The 21,097-nt window shown below is 35.9% G+C and overlaps 1 protein-coding gene across 3 annotated transcripts in view; it reads left to right on the top strand.

Moving 5' to 3' along the window:
- The window catches only part of BCKDHB (branched chain keto acid dehydrogenase E1 subunit beta), a 135,726-nt gene that overhangs the window by 23,405 nt on the left and 91,224 nt on the right, over positions 1-21,097 (top strand). For all 3 annotated transcript variants that reach the window (XM_029999671.2, XM_029999691.2, XM_029999681.2), the window contains exons 4-7: positions 5,333-5,466; positions 6,109-6,264; positions 10,355-10,463; positions 18,161-18,258. In XM_029999671.2, the coding sequence (XP_029855531.1) occupies positions 5,333-5,466; positions 6,109-6,264; positions 10,355-10,463; positions 18,161-18,258 (497 nt within the window). The remainder of the gene's footprint in view (positions 1-5,332; positions 5,467-6,108; positions 6,265-10,354; positions 10,464-18,160; positions 18,259-21,097) is intronic.

The raw sequence follows: 21,097 nt of genomic DNA, 5'->3' as shown, positions 1-21,097 counted from the left end.
GATGAAGCAGGCCAAAACATTAATGCACAATAATCAACTACATGTGTCTGTAAACATGTTCTGTTAGGTTGCTATGAAACTTTTTATTCTTGGAGGATGAGAAGATGACTGTAAGACAGCCTTAAAGCTGTTGCCCCTTAGAGGGTCAGTGGTAATTTGAACATTTGTTGGGTACTTAACTCTTTGTTCTGAAAATCACAAAGATCAATCTTTTTTTATTTAAGTAAAAATAGATCAGGGGAGGATGAAGTAATTTTTTAAAAATTTCTTTTAATCAAATACTTTTTCCTTAATGTTTTTAATCTTTTCAGATTTACCTTGTTAGGCAACACTTCTAGTGTATTTATTCACTTGCTCAACATGCATCTAATCTTCTTCCTGAGTTATTGGGATGGAGAGATGAGAAGAATCATCCTTTTTTCACATAGCCCTGTTTGCCATATTGTTTCCCTCACTACTTGGAAAAGGGCACCAACCTGTTCAGATGGCTGAAACTAGGGATGTTTGTAAAGCCGGGCAGGTTAATTGAAATGGACACCAGCATAATGTCTTTAGTCAGAGGCTGACGCACCAGGTTTCAGATAACATAGAGGTACTACTTTCACCTGGAGTGACAAGTCAGCTCCTGGAGTTTGTGATAGCTTGTTTTGAGCTGAGTGGCTGATGCAAGTAATAGGAGAAGAGTACATTTTAGGAAATGTTTCTTCATTGACATGGAAATGAAATATGGAAAGACAAAGTATCTCTGGATTATTTGTCTGCTTCAGTCAGATTTCAGCTGAGACCTGACTTGGGTGGTTTGTAAAGGATGATGTGAATGGCTGTTTATCAAAATTGACTTGCTTTTCACATTTTGAAAAAAATGTAAAAATAAAATGTTAAATAAAAATAGATAAAAATCCATAGGCTTAATGCCTTTAAATGTTCAGTGTTTGAATATTTTGTGTTAGTTTTAGTAATGATTTTCATATTGTATCAATAGAAATAGGAGGTTAAAACCATGCCATACAACTTTTAATGTTCAGGGAAATGAATACATTTGTTTTATCCTAATGATGCGTATATCTTCTTGCCTTAAAGGGCTAAATTTTATAAAGAAAACCCTAACCTTTGAAACTCTATCCAAGGCTTGTTTTTCCATCTAATGAATAGTAAAGTGCTTTAGGTTTTGCTTCTAAAGGATCAGTATTATTGTTTTAAATGTACAATCAAAGCCATTCCTGAGTAATGAATCTCATTCAGTGACAGTTACTCGGCTCTTTCTTTACTGTTTTAAACCATAGTACTTCAGGATTATGCCTTTAGTTCTGAAAGTCCAAATCAGGTGCTTCAAGCTGATCATGTTATAGCAGTCATGTTGTATTTCACATTTGCCGTTATTGATTCCCACTTCACTTATTTCATCATATTCCATTGATAGCAGCATGCTGCCTCTGATTTAATATCTCAGTGGTATTTCAGCAGTTTTATTAGGATGTATTTTATATTTTGAATCATAGAAGTGCACACTAGTGTGGTGGATCTAACATGCTTTTAAATTCATTCACCTACCCTAGATTGATATTAAAGAGTTAATTTTGAAGTTTTTATCAATTATTAGTTAAAAGCTCATTTTACAGGATTGTTCAAATACATATCAATTTTTGTGTGATGATATAAAATTATTTATGGAACCAATGTGTTAGGCTATTTCAGTATACTCTGAAAAATCTGTTAATAAGATTAGGTAAGCTTAGTATGATCTGACCTCTGGGCACTTCTCAACAATCTGGGTTTTTTTGTTCTGCTCAGACATTAGTCTATGTAGGCCACGTGGTAGAGTTTTTAAAGCAGACCTACCTGCATTTCAGTAAATTGATATGTGTTAAAAATAGAATAGAAATTCACAAGGAAAAAAAGGCCAATTGAATATTTTCGTTTCAATATGAAAATGCTGTATTTTGAAATTTACCGTGAATTTAACTTTTTTTTCTTCAGTCTCTTCTGTAGTCTTATTTTTTCAGTGTTTTCTTTGCTGGCTATGTCCTATATCAAAATATCACGTAAGCAAGTGAAGTGAAATACATTGATCTGCCAAGGGACTTTTAAGAAGTAGGAAAGTGTAATATGTCTTGGTAATGTTCATGCATTTTTAGTTTATTAAAATAGGAGTTGTTTTAAATGAAATTAAAAATTTAAATGCATCAGTGAAAGAGAAGGGAAACAAGATGTCTAATTCATGGTACCCTAGATTAAATAAAGAGGGAAGGGGATGTTTGCGATGGGTTTATAGTGTTACAGATGGATATGGGTGCAGGGACAGCTCTTGTGGCTGCATCTGAAGCAGGGCTTCCCCACCTTCACAGATGGTGGTGAGGCCTGGGGCACCTACACATTTGCACAGGTGGTTTATGCTTCTCTTTCCTTGACTGTGATGCCTGTCAGTGGAGGGAGCACGCCAGAGGATGCTGTACAGCTTGGGAACTGAGATTGCAGCCATCCTTCAGGGATGAGAACAATTTACACAGTATACACTCTCTAGGTTCAAAAATAATCTTGCATTCCCCTTGTTACAGAAGTTCTTTCATCTTTCCATGGCATTATTTTTCTTCTTCATCCTATGGATTAGTTTACTGGTCCATTTACTCTGTAGAAGTGGGACTAAATAGCCCTGAAAGCCAAAGTTTCTTATTCTGCATGGGAGAAGCATGGTACTGATGTGACTGAAATATCCCCCTTTTGTCAGCTCTTAAGGGAAGAGATGATCCCTGCGTGAAGCTTTTTGAACTGACTTTTAATTCTTGACAGTAAAGCCAAGACAATTGACGTCTGTCAGAAGTGAGTATAACTTAATTACGAAGACAATAAAAACAAGTTACATCTTCAATAAATATCTTCCCCAGTTCTGGGTTTCCCAGAGCATTCTGTCTTTCTGCTACTCGGAATGAAAATCTTTCAGGGCTGGGGCTGTTTTTATGTAGTGACATTGCCAGGCACATCGGTAGTACTAATAAAGAAAGAATAGAAATATGCAGACTAGTAGTGTTACTGCAGCACGCTGGTAAAATAAATGCCCAGCAATAATAAAATGGCAGTGCTATGAAGTTACTACCATTCTCACTTCCTATGCCATTTTCAGTCTGAACAACTTTTAAGTACAGTACCTGCAGAGATTATTATTTTTCTTCCAAGAGATATGAAACAAAGTACAGATGACCCACATCTGGAAATTACTGAGATCAGCTTGCTCATATACCTTGGAAATGAGAGCTAGCAGGTTTTTCTACTTGTAAAATGTTCTCTGATCTGCAAGGTACTTCACTGTGTTTCAGAGCTGGTCAGGGTAATACTGGGTGTGTTTGAAATCCAGACAACAAAACCCCACTTTCTTTCAAAAGCTATGCAATAATTTTGTTAATCTGGAGTTCACTGTTAATTACTGAGCTAGCAGTGGTAACATTGTTATCTCCAGTGACAATAGCAGGACTTGTAAGTCATAAGAATTTAAAAATGTTTCTTGGTAATTTGTTTCTAAACAAGAAGCAGCCCAATGTGCATGTATTTTAAAAGTACTGTAAGTCTCCAGGATTTTTGTTTCAAACACTGATTAATAAGAAATGGGTAGAAGTCACAGAAGTTTGGAATGACCAATTTGAGAAAATGGTGCTTCCCCTCAAAAAGGCGATTTTTAAGGTGGTTGAAAACGTTTCCTCTGTCTTCTATGCAAAATCGTGGGGTGTCCTGCAGTTGTGGTAGCCCTTTGGACTTGTGTTGGCCTGTGTAGCCTCACTGACAACACCAACGTTGTATCATTCGATGGCATTTTTTTTTCACTTGCCTTAAATGAGTGGTGTCTTAGTCATGTTCCTGGTGGAGGGAGAAGAGAGGAAGGCAGAGGGAGAGCCAAAACCTAATTACTGATGTATCAAAAAAAAAAATCCCCCCCAAACAAACAAACAAAACCCCAAACCAAAAAACCAACCCCAAACAAAGTAACCCTTGAAGTATCAGATTCAAAACACCAGGTGAAGCATATGGACAGGGTACAAGCAATGACAGTGCTGTGCTGGGTGATGTGTGAAGATGAAAGACATGTACTTGAAAGATGTGTATTAACATGCCTCCCTTTACTGTATTGTAAATACAGCTGTGGGCAATGGTTCTGCTCTTATCCCTTTAAAACCTTTTGTTAGCTTCCCTTCCTCTAGTTTAACTTGCAGCTATTGAAATTAGGAGTCTTCATAGTGACAACTCTCCTAATTATTAATTGATTAGTTTAGTCTTTCTTTTTAGTAATTTATTTGGTGGTTATTTAGTTATTGCTTAATTTATTTCATGGCCATTGGTGTGCACTGCACTCACTTTTGTCCATCCAGTTTGAAGTCTTGGCATATTCATGCATGACAGACTCCTATAGAAACCTACTGTTTATTTCCCAATGTTCTAAAGGGAAAATTTATTAGCATAACTAGGTTTTCCTGTTGATCTGCTGAGGGAGTGCGGTATTGCTGGCAAATATTGTAAATATGTCTTATAGAGGTTACTGTAGTGGCGTTTCATCTCCCTCCCCCTCCTTGTTTTTAATTTCATGAACTGAACAATTTTGCCTTCAGCCATCTATTAGATTAATGCATATTTGCAATCTGAAATACTGTGGCACAGAAATATGTCAGGGCTAAAATGACCTTTTGCACTCCCATAGGGAAGACACAAAGCCCTAAATATTTGATTTCCAGTTTTGTGCCTCCAACAGAAGGAACAGCTTCTTTTTCTCTTGCCTTGGAGACAAACCAAATTCTTTAGTAGGTGCAGCCTTACCTTATGAAAGAAGAGTGGTAAGACTGGGCACTGCTTTTGGGGAGTGTGGGCAAGAGACAGTGTACTTTCATACAGATGCTCTCGTAGATCCATCTGCCTTTGAGTATGGACAGTTAGTTTTGACTGTCTAAAAAAAAAGAAGTAACAATACTTTTCGGCATTGTAACTTTTTAAAATGCTTATAAGTATTCTTTACTCCTCCCATATAAGCATGAGGGGTATGCATGCTTATCTGTATATACATCAGAACAAATTATTTTCCTTGAAGTGTTAAGAACATTGTAAGTTACGGAAACTGTTCTTATCTTTCATTTTGTTTCTCCTTGTCTTCCTCTGTTATAAATTAAAGTGAAAGTATCTTTACCTGTAATGGATGTTTATTGTTCCTACACCTAAAAAAGCCCATTTAAAAAGCCGTATACTTAATTGCAGGTGACTTGCTTATAACTCAAATATTTCTGGGGTTATGTTTTCCACTTAGAGCTGATGTGTTAAAGGAATTGTGCATGTGTTTTTTTGTGTGGTTTTTTTATAGGTAAAGATAGAGTTTTCAACACTCCCTTGTGTGAACAAGGAATTGTTGGCTTTGGTATTGGAGTTGCTGTCACAGGTGCTACAGCCATTGCAGAAATTCAGTTTGCAGATTACATTTTTCCAGCATTTGATCAGGTTAGTACTAATAAATTTGAGAGAAGAAATCTTAAGACTGTTTAAATTACTCGTCTGTTAGCATTAATGCTTGGTTTGAATATGTAATTTTTGCAAATATATCCACAGCTGTATTACTAATATTTATGCATGCTTTAAGTAAACAGGAAGGTACCAAGGCCAGTTTGAAGGCTCATTAAATAATGGAAATTAAAGATGTGGTTTGAAGCAAATGTCTCTTTGTTTGTTTTTATTTCTGGTTTTGTGGCTGTGTTGGCTTCAGCAGCCTTAAATTCCTCAGCTGTGTCTTCCCTACACCATCTCTTACTTCTCTATGCTGCTGCAGCCAGCCATGTGTCCACAGGACAAACTACAGATTTGAACTGGGCTGATTGACAGTATGGGAATGGGGAAACAACTGGGTTATATGGCTACTCCTGAGGCCTAAGCATCTAACTTGAACGTGCTAAATTATTGCTTCATTTCCCTTGGAAAATGTTTGCCTTTCCACTGATTTACAAGATTCCTTTACTTCTAATTTGGTCCTCTGAATCCCATGCATGGTGCAGGTGATGTAAGTACATCTCATGTATTGTAGAAGCTTAATGATGCATAACTAAAGGTATTGGACTGAATGTTACTTTCGTATATAAATCTTTCCAGATTGTTAACGAAGCAGCAAAATATCGTTACCGCTCTGGAGATCTGTTTAATTGTGGAAACCTCACCATCAGAGCCCCCTGGGGCTGTGTGGGTCATGGTGCACTATATCATTCTCAAAGTCCAGAAGCTTTTTTTGCTCACTGTCCAGGAATAAAGGTACAGTAACTCTTACTTTATGAAGATTGATCTTGTTTATTTTTTTGTTTTTTGTTTGTTTGTTTTTTTTAATGGACCTGACTAACAATGAGTCTGGGTGCAGGCACGGGAAGAAGGTGGAAGTCATTCAACAACAAAATATCTGAATATGTTAATTAAAAATGCCTTTAGAAGTTTTCAAGTTATAAGACTTAAACTGTGTCAGGTGTTTGAGAATTTATTGAAGCAATCCTTAGTAGACACAACATTTCATATTTGTGTGCATTTTGCACTAAAAGTATACATTTTATCTGTTCCGTGTCCAGTACAGTACAGAAACTAACACTAATAAATAGTACTTTCCTTTTTTTTTCTTTCTGCATCTGTCTTAAGTGCATTATTGAATTCATTTATATGAATGACAGTGACATGCAATGGGCACAAACTGAAACACAAGAGGTTCTGTCTGAACATAAGAAAGCACTTGGCATAGGTTGACCAGAGAGGTTGTGGAGTCTCCATCCTGGAGGTATTCAGAAGTTGTCCGCACGTGGTCCTGGGCAACTGGCTCTAGGTGGCTCTGCTTGAGCAGAGGCATTGGACCAGATGACTGCTGGAGGTCCCTGCCAACCTCATCTGTTCTGTGATTCTCTGAATGATAACTTTAAGCAAGCTTTCTGCGTGAGACGGTGGCATCCCTTGAAGCTAAGATTCCTAGCACTTAGATGGATAGCTTTCCTGGAGAAGAGGGAGGGGTGGGATCTAGTCATCTCAGATTGAGAGCACTTTTTGCCAGCTCTCCATTTGTTTTCTGAGTAAATTTTTGTCTATGGACTTGTACTTCTGGGTTAGCTGGCATCCAGTCCATTGAGAAATGACTCATAGCTTGATTAATGTGGAAGACTTAAGCAAAACCAGTATTTGCATGCTGAAGACACATGTTCACTGTTTATCTGTTGTTTAAACTATTGTCTATACATGATTTTGGTGTTCTAAAACTTCAGATATTACTCATTTACAGGGAGGCCATAGCCATTTCTCATACTTGTTTCTCTTAAATAAAAAAATATCTTGTAGTATTCACATTTTATTTCATGATATTTGAGAAACAGAATGCATTTTTGTCTTTGGATGTTCTTTATGATCTTTGAGGTGTTCCTATTCTGAACTTGAAAATATTTCCTGATATAGACAAAAGCAACCTACAAAGCCTTTTGCCATGTAATTGAATCAAACAGTTTCTTGAGCTTGTTTAAAAACTAGAGTAGTTTATTATCATATGGAAGCACAAGATAACTTATGATTAAGATACTGATGCCAGGTCTAGCTAATTTATGCTGATCTTGTTGATCAATCTCAAATCTTTATATACTGAACCAAGTGCTGAGATTTAGTGGTCCACTCTGGTGATTAAAACTTTCTAATTCATAGCAACCTAGTACTATTGTGCTTTGTCTTCTGAGTAAGTTAGTAAGTCAGGATTTTATTTAATCACTCCAGGTAATTTTATTTCTTTTCTCTCATCTCTGATCTTTCTTCTTGTTGTTTTTTCACTTTCTTTCACTTTTCCTTGGGTAAAGTGCTAAAATAGGTTGCTACCACTAACAGCTGTCATCTCAGTTAAAGGTAAAGGGCATGCTAAATTCTGTGGAACTGATGAAACAATATACTAGTTTTTGATGCACAGAGAAGTATTTTAGACTTCACCTTCTGAATTCTGTATCTTTGTGGAAACAACGTTGCTCCTTTATTTTTTTGGAAAGCTGTTCATTAATGCAGTTAATAATGTTTAAGGCTTTACCTTTGAGGTTGCAGGTCTTTTTTTGGATGAACCCAAACCTAGCCCTTAACATATGAATCAAAAAATGCAAATGAACTTGTGGTTTAGATTCATTTGCAGAAGTCCCATATCTATGCATATTTTCTCTAAATTAGAGGAGGAAAGGCCATGTATTACAAGCTGGTAAAGGTAGGATTGATCTTTGGGGAGAGTAGTTTTCATAACTGCCCTCTTATTAAACTCTGCGGCATGTTCCTGACAAGATTTTTATTTTGTGTTTTTTTTCTTAAGTGAAGGTTTGCATTTCCCAAGCAAAAGGGAGTTTTGTACAAAAAAGTACAACTTTGGCTGTGCACGGGAAGGATTGTAATCATTAGTACTTAAGGCTTGTTGGGGTGACGAGGACATTGCTAGATGATTCTATCTTTTGTCTATTGTTGTGAGGATGTATGTCTTAATGGATCAGACTGTCTTCCAAAATTACAGTGTTGACTCTCTCTATTCCATTGTAAGACTGCTCCAGAATATTTGCCATCGTGGCTAGAAGTTTTCTTTTAATTTCCAGCCTAAATTTGTTCCTGACTAACTTGCATATTTAACTTATCTGTCCTTCATCTTCACTTTCATATACTGAGAGAACAATTGTTTCCCCTTTAGTCTTTGTTTTGTTAGACTAAACAAATCAAACTATCAAAGAGATGTTAACATTTTCTGAAGCTCTCTTGGCACCTGTTTAATTAATTTTCTTTCAAAACAGTTGATATAGTCATGAAGTATTGCAGCTGAGTTTCTAGCAGTGATTTTTGCAATAGCACTAACACTTCCTTGGCTACATTATGGTTTTTTGGGGGCTGTACTGCATAGTGTCCTATAGTCATCCTTTGAGCAGATAATAAATTCAGATCTGAATTTCTACTGCTGAGTTCTAAATTTATAAAAAAAAAAATGTAGTCCTTACATACTGAAAAGTCACACATTTATTGTTCAGTTTACTTTTGCTTTTGTCAGTCATGTCCTCAATGTGAACTAGGTCTTTTGGTATCATCCTCTGTGGTGGTAGTGACTGTCAGCTTTTGAATAGTTTTCATTATCATGTTCTGACTTAACATCGTAAATGAATACGGTAAATAAAGTCTGTCCTAAAAATGATCCCTAAGGAGCATTCATCAGTTGGGTAATTTCCCATGTGTCTGTTACCAAATGCTTTGGTGAAATATTAACAGACTGCTTCTTCCTTCTTTATAAAAATCATTTACCAAGTTAATTTGATGCGATAGCAGATTTAGGTTGTGTTTTGACTCTTTTTAATACTTTATATAATTAAGTGTTCTTACTCTCAAAAATTATTTTGAAGCCTTGGAAACTCCTGGAGACAATAAGTTGACATGTCTGTAGTTACATGGATTTTTTTTTTTTTTTCCTTTAAACAAGTGCTACAGCTAATGTTTTCAGTCAGAGGGGGCCACTTCTAACTTCACAGCTATAAAAATGTTTGCTAGTAGACGTCACACTGCATGTGCCAGCTCTTTTTGATCTCTGGGATGTAAATGAGCTGGTCCTTCTGATTTGAGGGAATTGTTCTCTCAGGTTCTATTTTTATTTAAACTGTGATAATTTGGTAATTTTCTGTTCACAATCAGCATTCTCTTAGATCATCCAAAATTAACTCTTCTGTTGGCAAATCAATTATACTTTTTCCTTCCAAGTATTCAGATTACACCTGGAGGCCTTACTTAGTTTTGTCTTTGCTTGATAGTAGTTTCAGGTATTTTTTTGGTATTTGTTTGTTTCCGAGATGAACAAATTTCAGGCTTCCACCATAAGAAAAGGAAGTAAACTTTAAATAGCTATTTCTGTGCTTAGTCTTCAAAACTTACTGGACTATGTCCGAATACCTTCCAGGCCTGCTCTGATGAATCTTTACCCAAACAACTGAGAATCACTCAGCTGTGTTATTTTTGTTATAAATCTATATTAATTTTACTAAACTAACATATAATTTTTTTTTAATCTGACTGACTTTCTTCTGTTCTTTCTACCTCAAAATGTTATTGTTAGGGTGTTAGTTCTACCTTATTGGATGGGAGTCCAATAGTATTTAAATCATGGTGTAGAAGGGAATTATTCAAGCCTCATCAATGAATAAAATAAAATTCTAGATTTGTAGTGTGTGTTAGTAATGTAGGACTGATGTTAATTCACTTTGTAAAAACTGGTCAATCTGTACGTAGGCTTATTTATAGCAAATAATTGCTTGGTTTTTAATATTAATTGAGGAAGCTTGTAGCAGAATTGCAGTTTAAATAAACTATTTTAAAAATGTTTTTACAGATTGTAATTCCAAGGAGTCCTCTTCAGGCCAAAGGACTGCTGCTGTCTTGCATAGAGGACAAAAATCCATGCATATTCTTTGAACCTAAAATACTTTACAGAGCTGCAGGTAAAGACTCATGCTATATTTTTCCAATAAAGCAACACTGTTTTGGGGTTGGTTTGTTTTTTTAGGTTTTTTTGGGGGTTTTGGGGTTTTTTTTTTTTGCACATATATGTTGATAGTCACAGTTAAGACTTCTGCTACAGTATTGTTTTGGCTTGTTTTGTCTCTAGCTATGTTTGGAGGTTGTGTTTTTAGAGGAATTGTGAAAACTGAGTAAGATCTCTAAATTTGGCTGCAAAGATAAATGAACAATTACAGTCTGAGTCATGCTCAGTTAACTTTGGAAGTGGAATGCTTTGTACAGTCTTGGGTTAAAAAAAAAAAAAAAAGAAATAGAGCTGAGAGGCATCATCCTTTATCAAATTGCAATATAAATTTGACAGAAGTTAAACTGCTTTCTCTTTGATAACTCTAGATACTAAAATAAGTTTCCAGATCAGTTCTTTTGGAAAAATAAAAACTTAACATCACCATCACCATTTCCCCAAAGTTAAAATTTCCTTGAAGTGCTTAATTTCTAAAAATCTTGAAAATCTGCCCTCTTAGACTTTAATCTTCTGTGGAAGGAAGTGTGATTCCTATTACTACTTTCATTTCTTTTAGTCATAGTGAACTTTTTGGTTCAAAGAAGTTTTAACAGCTATCATGATGGATAACATATAAGAACAGAGTAATTTGAAGATGATAGTGCTTGAGTTGGTTGTAAAAAATTAGCTTGTTACTTCTTTGGACTAGAGAAACTGGACTGATAATGGATGAAAACAAAATTTGCATGTGGAGATAGGCAGAGTGATTGGGTGAGCAACTGATAAAATAGAACTCAAGCCATCACTTACCTTCAGCATTTCTATGTCATACAGCTTTATATACCAACTATGCTTGAATCCAGCAATGCAGTTTATAAGTTGATTCTGTGTGTGGACTGAAGTTGAGCAAAGGACAAAATGTTTGTATTTTACTTTGGACCTTTTAACAGCACTTTTCTATCAGTGCATCCATTTTGTTAGTAAATTTATCCTCTTCCTAGAGGAGAGAACCAAAGAATAACAAGGGAAGGATTTAGAAAGCAGACATCAAAGCTACAAAAAAAATAGCAGAATAACTCAGTAACAAACAGGATATTTACCGGGGAAACTGCTTATTTGCTTTTATATTTTCAAAAAAGACCCAGAATTCCTGTTAGCAATGTATTTTAAAAGCGCAGCTATTTTTAGTGTGGTGTGATGTACCTAAAGGGTATTGCATTCCTTATGTTCAGTGTGTTTTGAGAGCTTACTGAAATTTAGCAATGAAGACCTCTGACCCTTCATTTAGATGAAGTAGTTTGGAAAATGAACTTGAGTCTTACAGTGCTGTTAAACAAAGGAAAAAAAAAAAGGAAATTTAAAATTCCTGTGTCCTTAAAACAACCCTTTCTTTCTTTCTTTCTTTCTTTTTCTTTTTTTCAGTATTTACAAGTCACAAATAAAGACTGCAGAGTTAATGAAATACTTGCTTTCATAGTGGAATGAATGGCTGCACGTCAATATCACACAGTTTTTGAGAATATAGGGTGGTTTTTGTGTTTGAGGAAATGACTTGTAAAGCAATTGCTGGATTGTCTAGTGAACATAAATCAGCCTTGTGATTGTAATCTTGAGTAAAGATGTGCTGAAATAGTGGTTAATGTGGTTTATGTGCTGGTCAATAACCAACCGCAGCATTGCTGCGAAATGATGTTGGTAGTTTCTGAAAGACTGTGACTTCCTCCTACATTCCAATGGCCTGATTTTCAGAGATACTACCTACATTTTTGTCTTAAGATTTCTAAGAATATCAGTTTAGTGATGTAGGCTGAAATTTATAGTATATTTGTGTCAACATGGGACGGGGATGATTGTAGGTAACTTGTTTCATTTTGAAACAAGTTTGAGTGGACTTTTTATTATTTCTACAATATAGAGCAGGAATATTTTTATTGTGTGGAAGGGTTTTGATGTTCCTTTTATTTTCACCTTTCCCTCTGGCATCGTTAGTTCATCATCTTAACTGTTTAGCTGTCCTTTGTGGGTTGGGTCAGCTTGAGCTGCAAGAAGAGTGGTGTCTGGGAGTTTCTCCTAGAAAATTAATCTCTTGGAGTTCTTTATGCTGCTGGCCATGGGCAAGGTTTCTTGTAATTCCAACGTAGAAACACAGTGGCCTGGTGAATTCAGAAATGGACCAGGGTCATCATGATTGTTTGTTTGGTCCTGACGCAGCAGCAATAAGACACAAGCCTGATTAAACAAGAACTGGATAAACGGTGGAAAGAAGTATTTTAAAAATGCAACTGTCTTGTGTTTTGAGTCGAGCAAATTTTTATAATATCCTATATGAGTGTGTTCATTCTAGCAGGAGAAAGAAGATAGTACAGATTCAGAAATTCACTTACACAGAAAGCTTGAACTATACATGTATTTTTTGTCTCTTTCCACTAGTGTCTCAAAATACTAAAGGGTCTTCCCAAGACTGGGAACATGCAGGCCTTCCAAAACAAGAAGACAAAATCAGATGTCCTCTGTTGCTTTATTTATCTCTCCCCCCCCCCCCCCCCCCCCTTCCTTTTTTGGGGGGCAGGGTGGGAGGAGTTACTGACTTCTACCAGAAACTTCCACTTTGACATTGATACATTTTTAGGGGAAAGACAGGATATTAATAGTTTTTGGTATATGGTATAAAACCCTACCCAAGATTTGGGTCCTCATTATTCCAGACAAAAAAATAATTTTCTTTATTTCCATGATGATGGCTAAGGCACTGAATGATGAAATTTTATTGCCCCTCCCAGAAAATTTTTTTTGTTCTAGCTTCATGTGAATAGATATGTTTGTTGCAGAGAACTTCATGACTGATGTTACAGTGGGTGTGTAGGGACTTAATTGAAAAATAAAGGTGTCAAAGACGATAATGGGAAATAGTATTTTCTATCTGTAAAATTAATGTAGGCATTTGAGCTTCATCATTCTCCTCTAATGGAATTTTCTTTCTCTGTATGAGGCCTCTAAATAGCTATCCATGATATTTTGCTCAGAGTTGTTAATATCTTTGAAATTTCAGCTGAAAATAAGCTGTAGATGGGATAGTCTTTAAAACACAGGATATCTGTCCTTGTTCATGTGGGTTGAAGCTACTAATGCTTTGTTTAAAACATATAAAACGAAAAAACGAACCAAACAAAAAATGACAAAACCCCACATCTGCTACACCTCAGACAAAGAAAAAACTAGGCCCTCTGCTTCTGCCCCCAGGTGTTGCTATTATTGTTGAAATTAGTTGTTGGATCCTAGTGATGGAAGATAATGTATATCTAGCTTAGGATATATAACCTGAAGTTGCTTTTTGAGAATGTTAAGTAGGGTGCCAGGTCATCGCTGTTTTATGGAAGCTTTTGTGCAGAACCAACCTTGTGATTTTGCATCTGATGCATCCCTTCAAGGAGCTATATAGGCCCACCAATCGCTTTCAAGTTTTTTGGTTGTTTCTTTTTGTTGTTGATGACAGGGCAGGTTTTTCAAGATTCAAGAGCAGATTTTTTTCATAACAGTAAAGATATTGTACAAAAAAAAAAAAAAGAATCTTCCTTTGTAAATGTTTTGAAACATAAGTCTGGTCTCCAAGGTAAATCAGAGCTGTAGCACAAATTATTTCAGTTTGACTATCACATGGATACTGTGATTGCTTGCTATTTTTTTTTTTTTTTTATAATGAATTTAGCTGGATGTCTTCCCAAACGAACACAGATTTGCTTATGCAAATGTGTTGTATGCTTATTGAGACGTGAGGTAAAACTAACTATGTTATTAAATGAACATTCATTTCTATATGAATATTTGCTATCCAGACATGCCTTTGCCCATATAAGATACAAGAATAAAATTAGGCCTTAAATCTTCATCTTAGTCATCCCTGGGAGAAAGGTGGATATTGAAGTAGCATTGCCTTAAGTTCACCACGTTCACACTGTGATGAACCGAAGACAAAAGGCAACTTCCAAAGTGAAGAACAGCTTTGCAAGAACATTTTGAAAACATTTTCAGTTCATTCAAAAAGTAACTCACACCTTAGATATCCAAGAGCCCTATTAACACCAAAAGGAGGGAGTGGATTTAGAGCTAAGATCTTAAACTTTGCCTGGGTGTCTGTTAATAGTAAGTTTTAAAAGTTACAGAAGAGAAGTATCTATTTTGTTTGAATTAAATACAGTTAACTAGGTTTGTTTCTTGTCTTTATGTTTGTCTTCAGGTTTGTGTCTCTGTATTGTGTTTATAGCTTCTTTTTGTTTACCATCCCATTTGGCAAGGTCCTTCATCAGATAATCTTACTGAAGGAAACACTCCCACGTTCCCCATACCCTTATCAATAAGTGTGACTGAGCAGGTTTGGTTCTTGTTACAGCCTCCCCCATTGTTTGTTGGTTAGGTTTGTGTCCCTGTGTGTTCTTCCTTATGGCTTCTCCCTCTTCCTATTATCCCGTTTTCCATTGAAAAGATCCTTGTCCAGACACCCTTAAGGGAGCAGATGCTCCCTTCTTCCACATAGTCTTACAGTGGTCATCAGAAGTTTTGTGTATGTTAATTTGCCTTGTATAAAATTAGAAAGGAGCAAAGAAATATAAGCCTTTCTGGGTAAATGTCCAGAGTTAAATATGCAAGTACACATATATAGAGAGAATTCTGTTGCTGATTAATTTATGAGATTATAATGTTACTAAATGTGCTGTGGTGATGTCCCCCTAAATGTCAGAGATACTAAGAAAATATCTGCATTAAAAAGAAAAAGGAGGCTTTGATTTATAAAAAATAGTTAACAGCCTGTGCAGCGTCAAGAGCACATAATGATTATGAATCAAAGGAGAAGATGAGTCACCCTGACATTACCAGGTTTAGACATCTTGTGGAGAACCTACTCTGATGTTTTTTGACCTTTTCAGTTTCATTTAATTGTACTATATATGACATTGGTGGTGTAGAAATAAATACGACTTGCATCAGTGGTTGTTATAGAGACAAGACAGGTAAGATGAGAAAACGTGTTTTCTTTCTGCTGTTCAGATTGCTCTTTAGAAAAAGCAACAGATGGTGCAGCCTCTTAAAATTGACTTGCAATGGCCCTTTTTCCCTGATAATTACAACCTTTTGTTAATGGCTTTATTTGAAATCTGTATTTGAAATATTTGATTTAAAATATTTTATTTATATCTTCAGTAATAGATGAATGGGCTGCTTTGTATAAACATTGTTGTCCTGGTTTGGTTAATTATTATGGAAGAATATGCATAGAATAATTTCATATGCTACTTGTCATCATTTTTAGTGGAGGCAGGAGTTTTTGCAAAGGCATTTGAATAAAATCCTGCCAAATCTGGACTTCCCTATAAATTTTTGACAAGCTGAATTTTGCATTTAAAAGTGGCAGGAATTTTAGATGAGCTCATCCAATGGACATCTTGTTGCAGAAGAAATTGGTTAATTTGTGTAATTGTATATTTAATTTCCCTAAGTGGATAAAACCATTACACTAAGAAGGAGCTCTTTTTGTATCATGTACACCTTCCAGTTCTTCCTCTGGTGCATCCCACTGTCATTTCAAAACTTTTCATTCACGTCAGCTGCCTGGGTTTCCACTCAAAGGTCTGGTGGCATCTTTATAAGGTTTTTGTTCTCCAGGTGTTACGTACATGACAATCCCATGAAAAACACAGTTAGGCAATGCCAATTAGTATAGTTGTGGGTTTTGTTATCTTTCAGGATCTCTACTTTCTTTAGCCTGAGGGTTTTACAATGTGCAATATCCACAGAAGCCTGGTCTGCTTTACTGTCAACCAGTAATGTGCAGTGAGCGAGGGCTTTAGGTACTTGTTATTCAAAGAAATTATTACAGGAAGACACTGATATTTTAATACATTAAAAATAATAGTTTGCAAAGAGATCTGATTTTGTGCTGTTTAAAAGCACCTTGTATTTAAAATTTGGGTTTTTTTCTTTTTTCCTTGATTGAATGCACGTGTGTTCTTGAATTGTGCTAGAAAAAAAAGTACCTGTTCTGTTTTTAGGGAGAATGATTTAGTTAATATGTATGTCTCCTCTGTGCCCATTCAGGTGAAGTGAGATCTCTCTAACGTAAGCATAGGCAAAAGGTTTTTTACTGTGAGGGTGGTCAAACACAGGAGTAGGTTGCCCAGGGAGGTTGTGGAGTCTCTGACCATGGAAACACTCAAAATGTGATTGGACATGGCCCTGAACAATCAGTTTGAGGTGACCTTGCTCTGAGCAGGTTGCTTGGACTAGGTGATCTCCAGAGGTTGCTTCCTACCTCAGCCATTCTGTGATTCTGTGAAATTTGTAGCACTTGTATATTGTTACTGCCAAAAAAACCCCAAAACACAAACAAACAAACAAACAAAAAAACCCCCCAACCCCCCCCCCCCCCCCCCAAAAAAAAACCCCAAAACTGCTGTGATTTAAAAACAATATTCACCATTTGATTTATTGAAAAGTTATGTTTATAACTTGTAAGCCAGGAAAAAACCTAGGTCATTCTACTTGTATTGGATCTACCGAACCAATGAAGGAAAAATACAAACCACTTAATTTGTTCTGCTGGTATCACTCAGTAGGATTCTTTATCATAACTTCAAGAAGCAATTTTGTTCAGCAGGAACTCAGTAACTGTTTTATGAGCTATGAAATATGTTAACAAAAAAAGTAGAGTGCCTTCTTTATAAATTGTTTTTGTGTATTTAGAGTTGAGTAAAATAACCCCCCCCCCCCCGCCATATCACTGGGATTTATTTTAAGAAGTACTGTTTGACTTGCTGGTGCATAGACAAGTTCGCCTTTAGATCAGAACAATATTTCTTTTAAAATATGATATGGATTTCTTTTATCACAGTTTTAATCATTAAACCAGTCAAGGTATAGTGTATTGGAGCATTGATTCAAAACTAGCATGATTGACCTAATGTGTTTCCACCTGAAAACTAGTAAATGGGTCTTGAGTTGAGTGAAACCACCTCCAAAGTTTTCGAGAAGAAAAGATGTTTAATTTTTGTCTACTTCCTCTAATTGTGATGTATTTTTGTGAATAGATAACGATTTTTTCAAAGCAAATACACTTAGAGTAATTTAAAACTGCTATAATCACAAGTTCTTGTTGGCACTTTTTGTGTAGGTTCTGAAAACTTTTTCCCACTATTTAGACATAAAATTGTGGAGCATCATTCTTGGCAGATATCAGGAGGGTGCTGGCACAGCTTTTCTTTCTCACCTGAGTATTAAAGTATAATTTCAAGGCTCTCTTGATGCTCATTAGAATTAACTGCAGCTTTTATTTGAGATTTTTTTATCAGTTGTAGCAGTGTTCATGTCCAAATCTGATGCTGATATTTTGACTTGGGGTACACCAGGACTTATTACTAGCATTGTTGTGTATATGTGTATCTTACTGCTGTGGTATATAACATAAATTAAACACTACACTGAATGTGTTTGTAACAGTATAATTAAAATACTTTTAATTACAGCTAAGCCTTTGAAATAAAGGTTAATACTCAATGTGATTTTGGTCTATTGTTTTAAATGGCATTAAAGTTGAAGAAAATTTTTAGTGTATATATTTATGGGATAATATTGAATAATAAAGGAATCTAATACTTATTTTTCCCTTTGTTTTTATTTATTCAGTGGAACAAGTTCCTGTGGAGCCCTACAACATTCCACTGTCTCAAGCTGAGGTGCTGCAGACAGGCAGCGATGTGACACTGGTTGCTTGGGGCACTCAGGTCAGTAAGGATGTGACAAGCTATTTGTCATCCAGCAAAGCCAAAGCTAAGGGTTACATGATGTTTGAATAGTGTTGCGTTCAGGCTTAAGTGCCGGACAATAAACTGCGTGCATCTTCCATCGCTATGTGCTTGAATAAATGATTGCCAGTGTTTATATTTGTATGAAACCTGCTTTTTGTTGTGTAAGATTTTACTCATTTTCAGTGGAAGCTGACTCTGGAAATGTGGAAGAGGTACCTGTGCAGGAGGTGAATGATTTATCTGTGATTATGAAAGTGATATATTTAAGAATGGGGCAGTGAGATGTGACTCTGAGGAAGGCAATGGGAAAGGAGAGTTCAAAGTAGTAGTATGCTGAAAAAGTATAGATTTTTACTGCATTATTTTAAAAAGTGCAGTCTGGGGTTTCCTTTATACAGAGTGTTAAAATCTACTGAATATTTAATACAAATAGGGATCAATATAGTTTTGATTCTAACAGTTATATTTCAAAGCTGTCCAAGAATATGATTGGAATACCCCTACCCTCCCACCCTCCCCATTAAGATGTGCAAATATTGAAAAATCTGGTAAAAAAAATACATGTTCATTTTCAAGAACTATAGAAAAGAAATTTAAGTCTAGTTTGGAATTAGCAGAAAAATCTTTTTATTGCCTTTAACCTATGATTAAGAAGATTACTATTTTCCTGGCCTAATTATATCTGAGAATTTTTTAGAGGATGGAGTGTTATTAACTTTCATCACAAGACTAATGAATTATCTTTGGGCTTGTGCCTTTTGGAGTGTGGGTTTTTTTGGTGTGGTTTTTTTTTCTTTTTGTTTGAAATTTGTAATCTTCAGTGCTTTTCTGTGATAGTTTCCTTGTCCTCGGACTACTTGATCTCCTTTATATTTATGTTTATCCCTACTAGTTGCTGATACTTTGCACTGATATTAAATTATGGACTCCAATATTTTTACTTGTACTTGTTTCTCCAGTAGAAAAGAGTTTCTATAGTTCTGCCTGTTCCCTTTTGAAAGTGCAAATTTTTGTTCCATTTGGATGAAATCTTAGTGTTCATCATATTCCCCAAAATTGAATTGATAGAGTAATGGTTTGAAAGCTGCCTGTGGAGACTTAATAATATCCTGAGTTTATCCAGTAGGCAGTAGTGCAGAGAGGACTTGGAGTGACATCCTTCAAAAAAAACTATGTGCTTTTGGAGCTTGGAAAATGTAGGCCAAGTGTTAAGACAGGAGGTTCTTTTGATGTGAAAAGTAATAGGACAGATGTGCAGCCCTAATCCAAATTTAGGAGCTGAGCAAATCACGGGTGTGGCTGTATAATACAGCGTGGGGACACATATTTAGCGCATACACACTAAATGCAGCATGCTCTGGATGTCTCAGGCTTCCGCAGATCAAATATGTTCAGTGAGTTTGTGCTGAGGGTGTTTGCAGGCTGCGTACAAAAACTTGGAACTTGATTGCTAAATGTGCAACCAATCCAGAGTTTATTGTCAATAGGCAGTGCGATTGCACGTACTCATGGGTTACTTCTCGTATGATTTTGGATGTCAGGTAGTTGCTTGGCAGCTGCTGCTCTGGTGGGGTTGCCTGATGCTTGCTTTCTTGGGTGGTACTAATGAGGGACAGTAAAGGCTTTTAGTTCCTCTCCAGTTGTGCTCAGTGTTTTATGGTCATTAACTAATCCTTATCCCCTGTATACGTGAGAATGTTTACCTAGTTCACATCAGAGAAACGGCAAAAACATCAGTCCCGTGTGTCATGTGGAAAATTCTCAAACCTTCTTATTACAGCAACAGCTGTATTAAAAGTTTAAACAAAAGTACTGCAATCTATATTTTCTTTTTATTATTACCACTTTTCTATTGATTTACCTTTTGAAATAGGCTTTTGTTGTTTAGCTATTCATATCTGCATTATGTAGATGCACGTTTAAATCCTTAATCATCTTGTTTCAGCATAGATTTTTGCTCTATGGAGAATTCAATGCTGCTGTCTGACCATCAGGCAACTGACACTGCCTGACCGTGTCCATATTAAATTCTGTCGCCTTCCAGACCAAGATGACCTCATCTAAATTGCTTATTGGAGATGGTCCTTGGCCCTATGCTTAGAGGTTGCTCAATGGAGGTCATCTGCCTCTGTCCAAACCTGTATTATGAAATGTTCTAACAATAAGGAAAACATCAGAATTTATTGACAATGTCATATCAAGAAATTCTTTTTTACCTTCATATCTCATGAGCAAATACTTTTTGCTGAGATACTTGTGGAGGATAATCTGAGTTGTTGTTATAACAGTTATTTTCTGTGTTGGAGCATTTGCTTGCTAATGTTTGTTTTAGGAAAACCAAGGCTTACAACACGTTTTACTTAAGTGTTGTATAACATAATGTCAAGATACAGTTTTGAATGTACGTAGTATTGCTTTCTTTTCTGTTCATATCATAACATAGCTTATCAAAAGGATGCCAATAGATGTGGATTGTTTTGCATCTACTTTGACACACTTACATGTGCTGCTAAATATATTCCTTGACTGGTGGATAGTACTCTAATGTATTCTAATTTAGTACAAGCCTCTTTAGCAAGAGGGGAATACATTTTTGTTTTAGTAAAATGTTAATTATAATAATCAGATAATGCAACATTTGTACTGTTGGTATTAAACTGTGTTGGAAGACCAGTGAATGGTCATATTGTTATATTATTGCCAATATGCTTTGATTGTGGGGGTCAGGACTGGATGTTTACAGGTAATTTTTTACACGGTACTTACTCTCTCTTAACTATTCATAAGATAATGCTTTGGAGATGATCACTTGGTA

This window comes from Aquila chrysaetos, chromosome 2 (genome assembly GCF_900496995.4).
Source record: "Aquila chrysaetos chrysaetos chromosome 2, bAquChr1.4, whole genome shotgun sequence".
Classification (NCBI taxonomy): Eukaryota; Metazoa; Chordata; class Aves; order Accipitriformes; family Accipitridae; genus Aquila; species Aquila chrysaetos.
This window is presented reverse-complemented; position numbering and strand designations above follow the sequence as displayed.